At 37.4% G+C, this 6,396-nt stretch overlaps 1 protein-coding gene across 1 annotated transcript in view; it reads left to right on the top strand.

The window, feature by feature from the left end:
• GLRB (glycine receptor beta) overlaps window positions 1–6,396 on the top strand; it is a 91,839-nt gene that overhangs the window by 68,541 nt on the left and 16,902 nt on the right. The window contains exon 8 of the mRNA XM_004708729.2: window positions 5,136–5,428. Coding sequence (XP_004708786.1) covers window positions 5,136–5,428 — 293 coding nt within the window. The remainder of the gene's footprint in view (window positions 1–5,135; window positions 5,429–6,396) is intronic.

Raw genomic sequence — 6,396 nt, 5'->3', positions numbered from 1 at the left:
GGGGGGGTGTAAAAGGGAGACCATGTCAAGGAGTCCCTGTAGAAAAAAGAATGGAAACTGATTGTGGTAGCAACTGTATAATTCTGCTTGATGTGCTTGAACTATGGCATGACATATGTATTAAATCCCAATTAATAATACATTTTAATAAATAAAAAAAGAGTAATGAATGGACAAGGGAAATGCACTCCGCATGCACGGCAGCATTGTGGAGTTCCTGAAGTTAGTGGTGTGTATTTAAAGTAATACAAGTCATCCAGTGGTGTATTTTTCTCTAGCCACATGGGGAAAACTGCTAAGGGATAGGGCATATGATAATTTTTATATTTATCTATGTTCTACTTGTTGCTGAGTCGTGTTACATCATTTGATACCATAGTTTCTTTTTCCATTAAACTATTTATGAACATTAAGGTTTTTCCATATTTTGGCCACTGTAAATATGGTAAGAACACGTGTGTACAGTTCTTTATGTGGACATGCGCTTTCATTTACAAAGCAAACAAATAAAAAAAACCAAAGTTGTCATGTTGCTTCTGACTCATCAGATATGTCGGAAAAGAACGTAATGACTAATTTTTTAGGGACATATCTACTCATTTTAATGTGATATCTCTGGATGGACTTGAACCTTCATTCTTTCATTTAGCAGCAAAGGTGCTCATCATTTGGATGAACCTGAGACTATATTTCATTACTTTTCGTATATACTTAGGCAGGATATTTTGCGGCGGTATGACAGAATGTGTTTCATTTTTATTTTTATACTCCCTTATCCAAAAGATCCCTTTGCATTTCTATCACTTGTTTCACAGCTTCATCAACACGTAATTTTCTTGCATTATTGTAGAGGATAGAAACTTTAAAGCAGTGCTCAATAAAATAGTTAAAAGATATCTTGTTCCTATTAGTAGGTATAAATCTTTGAACCATTTACTCTGGAGTGTGATGATAGTTGTAAAAATATTTAGATATGACAAAATAACAATTTATAAATTATCAAGGGCTCATGAGGGAGGGGGGAGTGGGGAGAGAGGGGGAAAATGAGGACCTAATCCCGGCGCCTTAAGTGGAGAGGAAATGTTTTGAGAATGATGAGGGCAATGAATGTACAAATGCGTTTTACACAATGGATGTATGTATGGATTGTGATAAGAGTTGTATGAGACCCTAATAATATACATATATTTAGAAGATATTTTCACCCAATCGGTCTGGTCCAGTTCTATTCCTAATGTGCTGAGGGGTGTGGTCACAACCGAGTGTTGAGTTTTACTTTTCTTGCATAGATTTAAATGACTAAATACATTTCTCACTTTATTTTGTTAACCTAGTAAATTATGCTGATTTATTTCCAGACGTTAATCTAACCGTTTTGCTTCAATAAACTACCGCTTGTCGTGATATATTTTAAGTTGGTGTATAGTACTGGATTTGAAATGCTGCGATTTGGCTCAGGGTTTGGGGTGGGTACTCACGGAGGGTGTCGGTGAGTGGGTTTGTGGAGCTGTCTTTGCCTGATTTGGCTTCAAGGTGATGGTAACTTCATCATTTCATGAATTGAGCTAGGAAGCTTATTAGCACAGGGTTGTCAATCCATAACGTAGGGCTGTAGTGATACCCCTTCTCTGACTTCTTATATTGTTTGTCAATTATAGACTTTTAGTGTGATTTGTGGTTTATTTTGTTGATTTTTCCCTAGGTGATATTTTTTCCAGTGTTTGTAACTCTTATCTGTTGTACTTCCTTCTTTCATTTACCTTGGATTTACTTTGCTCTTAGTTTTCAGTCCTAAAAGGAGAGCTCAGATCATTGGTTTTAGATATTTTTGCTTTTCTAATTTGAGACTTTAAAACTACAACTGTCACTGTGGGCCCTCTTTAGTTGTCATTTACAAGTTTACTTACCTCTCAGTTAAAAATACTTTCTAATTTCACTTGTGCTTTCTTCTTTAGACTGTGGATACTTTAGAACGATGGAGATGTCTTTACATCTTTAGGGTTTCCTAGTGACCTAACAATTCTTGCTTGCTACTTTATTTTTCTGCTCAGAGGCAATGCTTCATAAGTTATCTTTTGCATAGATCTTGTATGAATCTTTTTGTCCATTAACTTTCTTCTCAATGGCCCGGCTTTTGGTGTTTCTTGGAATGCACATTTGTGAATAATGTGCAATTTGCCATTGATGACCATAAATGCCTCAGTAGAGTCAAATTGGTTGATACTGTTATTATTTTTTTGTCTTTTGCTAATTAATTTGTCTAGTTTTTCAAGTTATTGAAGAGAAAGGTTAAAATATTCCATTGTCATTGATTTTTCCTTTTAATTATGTCAATTATTATGCTTCCAGTGTTTTGAAACTCATATACATTTATATGTATGAGAGGGTTTCAAAAATTTCATGGAAAAATCCCATTTTCCATGAATTTCTTGAAGCCCTTCTTTTAATTTTGCTTAAAAAGAAATAATTTTCTTGGCTCTGATTAAATACTAGCATATCCAGTTGAGACAGCTGAGTTCTCTCAGCATTTCATTTTTGACTTTTTGTTCCAAAGCATTAAAAGAAAAGCCAATTTGTCAATGTCCTTTTGTTTGGATCCATGTCTTACAATAACTAAAAGAAATACACAATAGCACAAAGTATCTTAATTTGACCTAGGTTTAAAGATATTAGTTAGTTTGTATCTCAGGGTTTTTTGTCTCCCAGTTGTTTTTATTTGACTTCTTCATTTATAACAAACAGCAAAGCTTCCTCTGTGAATCGTGCATAAAACTTTTTACTTTGGTTCTGTATCTATGTTTTGGAAGTATTTATACAAGCAAATACGCATGTAACTTTTAGTAATTATTTCACTCTACTATTTATTTAAAATATTTAAGATATTGAGTATTTTATTTATTATTATTTAACCTACTCTTCTTCATGTACTTAAGTTAGTTTAGTTATTGCTAAAAGGGAATACAACTGTATTTTAAACAAATACTTTTAAATAATAAACATTAACATATGAATAATTCTGGTCATAATAAAGATTTAATAGTGGGTCACACATTCTATATAATTTATTAAAATACAGAATGAATTTCACTATCTGTACATATCTGCCCTCCTCTGACTTTCCCGTTGCCACTAGGAAGCAGTTAGACAAGCCTTCGTGGTCCATGCTTCTCTGCCTATTTGACACCAACTTATCTTCCCACAATATCCTAGATCTATGCTGCATTTGATTATCTGTTGCACTGGCCACGTAGAACTCACAGATGATACAAGGAAGGGAGTTGATTAGGGATGTTAATAGGCTACCCGAAGTCAGGATCAACAAATAGTAAAGACACAGTCTTTGGTCTCCCCAACCAACAGCTCCGTCTTTCATGGGTTCTCAATCTGTCAGCCACATGGCAGCCAAGTCTCTCTCCAAGTTTTAGTCTCTCAGTTGCGTGGTCCCTAGGCTTGGGTCAGGAAGCCAGCCCACTTGTCACCCTGTCCCACAGTTGCATAGTGTTGGGCCAGATAAGGAAAAAGTTATCCCATAATCCCCACGCCGCTGTCTGTGATGCATCTGGTCTCAGCGGCCTCCGCCACTTCAGACAGAGATCTTGAACATGGTCTTCCAAGGTCCTCCCGGGTTCTATCTTCTCTGCTGCTGCTTCAATGATGACTCATCAGAGATGGCTCACTCCTCTTACAGTCAGGGAACTGGTAACGAAAACTGATCAATCCTCTCTCTCAGTGTTCCCCAAGTCCTTATTTGCATAGATCCACCCCATCATTTGGTGGGACTTACAGAGACTTAAGAAAGTCCACTCTACCACAATTATTGTAATAAGAAACCAATCCTTACAAAGTCATTATCTACATTAAAGCAATATTGATCCAGTCTATAGTACTTATTGTCTTTTGCTCAGAGTTGTCCTTTCTAGCAGTCCCTTAGGCTGTTGAATACTTTAAAAAGTTGACACCATTTTTTAAAAAAAATAATCATTTTATTAGGGGCTCATACAACTCATCACCATCTGTACATACGTCATCTATGTCCAGCACTTTAGTACATATGTTGACTTCATCTTTCTTACGACACCCGCTTTCCACTTGAGCCCCTGGTGTCAGCCTTTAGAAGCTCTACTGCCTCCCACATGATGTAATTAATAGACTCTATCCTCATTATTGTTTTAATTCTGATTTGTTAATAGTAACATAGTGTTCATTATTTCAGTGGAAGGGTGAAGGGGCAGAAGTAAGGTTCTAATTGTTCAGTCAATGTTTTCATTCATTCTCAGAGGTGGTTAAAGCCAAGAATGAAAGCACATACTTATCCCTGTAAGTGAAATGCGTTCACAGAGCCAAGGCAAACCTGTTTCCAACTTGACTTAAAGGGAGGTTCCATTGACATCATGTGCAACAGCTTGCTGACTGGCATTTTACTGGTACACAACTGTACCAGTTATGTTATATACCTCTGTCTCCTCCTCTAGAAATAGGGAGAATTGGGGAGGAGGGTGGGGGAAGGAAAGAAAGGAAGAAAATTAAGTGGGAACTAAAAGAAACATAGATGATTGCAGTTTTCTCTTTTGAGACGTTATCATTATTTTACCTAAATTGATATATAAATTACTAATTTTCCATATATAGCAAAATCCATCCTTAAAGAAGAAAGAATCATTTGTTTTCCCTGAAATAATTAGATATGTTCCCTATTATATTCCATTTTATTCTGATTTAGGTATCTAGTTATTTGAGGGATAAAATTCAGATCTATAACATAAATCTGTCTGAAACAACCTGGAAAATGAATATTTCTCTCTAATCAGGCAGCTCAGTGGTTTCCTGTACTATAAAATAGTTTTAGAGATCTGTAAAATTTAAACTAGATCCAAATTGTTCGCAGTCCTTCATTTTAATTTTCATTTATTTTAAAAGCATTTCCAAACATCCCTAAATCACAATCAATCATCTTTAGAGTTATAAAAGTATTTATTATTTCATCTGCTATTTTTGAGCTTTAGAGAGACCTGATGAATTATTTTTGGTCCATTGAAAATTCCTGTAAAGATAATTAGTAAAAAAAAAAAAAAGTAATGAGTGCCTGTGTGTTTCTAGAGGAAAAAGCTGCTTTATCACGGCATCTGTCTCTGCAGGTATCTTTTCAGTCCTCAGTTTGGCCTCCGAGTGCACAACTCTTGCCGCTGAGCTCCCCAAAGTGTCGTATGTGAAGGCGCTTGATGTCTGGCTCATCGCATGTCTTCTCTTCGGATTTGCGTCACTGGTCGAGTATGCCGTTGTCCAGGTGATGCTGAATAACCCTAAGAGAGTCGAAGCCGAAAAAGCCAGGATTGCTAAAGCTGAGCAAGCGGAGGGGAAAAGTATAAACGCAGCTAAAAAGAACACTGTGAACGGCACGGGGACTCCTGTTCATATGAGCGCTTTGCAGGTAAGAATTCAAATGGCCAATGGTGGCATTGCCTCAGGCCTTGATAGAAGTGGTATATATGCTTCTAGCCCTTCCCCATATTACTCTATCAATTATGGTCTCTATCAAAAATGAAAAAGAAGTGAGCACCGCATATTTTGGAAATGGGATAGAATACGTGAAATGCACTTAGCTCAGCTATTTCTTCAGAAAAAAAGGAAAACACAACAGCTAGTACATTTCCAGAGGATTTTCTACTGTGTTTGCACGCACAGCTCGACTAGAGTGGCCAGCTTTGACTATGGTGATGTTGCCAAACAGCCTATCTTCCTTTTCTTTCGCATCTGACAAGTCTTTGTGACAGGATAGAAGACTCCTGGGGCAGTAGTGTTTCCTGCAAACGCGGAGAATGTGGGAGAGCCTGTGCGCTTCGTTAAAGTACCCACCTCTTGCTCGCCAGCACAGAGAGCTGCACATGAATGAAGTCACACGTAAGGCAGACGTTCATTTATTAGATACCCGCGTGAGAAGGAGATTAGACCTATAGTTAGAACTCAGTCCATCGTGTATGGGGGTGACTGGTGAGTGGTCTTGCCATTTTCACATGGTTATAAGAACAGTGGGCCGTGCCTTTAGACCTAATTTATGATGAATTGTGGACCAAGAGGCTGCTTGATGAATTCAGATAGCTGTTCATTTACCCCAAGAAAGCCCCTGATGGATGCCCTCTTGCTTGAAAATCCAGTAAAGCAGAGTATCATTTTTATTGTGTCCATGGTAAGTATCACAAGAGACCAGGAGGTCCATACCATAATATAATCGTGCACATGTTGCCTCGTCTGCTTAGATCCTTGTCCCACACTACTCTTATCAGTGCATGAGCTATCACTACTCACTTTCCAAGAGTGCTATGCAAAAGTACCACCCGTGGATTTTAAATAGAGAGCACACAGACTCTGCTTATATGGTGATGTCTAGGAATTTCTTTT

This window comes from Echinops telfairi, unplaced genomic scaffold, assembly GCF_000313985.2.
Source record: "Echinops telfairi isolate 266 unplaced genomic scaffold, ASM31398v2 ScPeMD7_5868;HRSCAF=6743_0, whole genome shotgun sequence".
In the NCBI taxonomy this organism is placed as follows: domain Eukaryota; kingdom Metazoa; phylum Chordata; class Mammalia; order Afrosoricida; family Tenrecidae; genus Echinops; species Echinops telfairi.
Note: the sequence above shows the minus strand (reverse complement) of the source record. Positions and strands in the feature narration are given on the sequence as shown.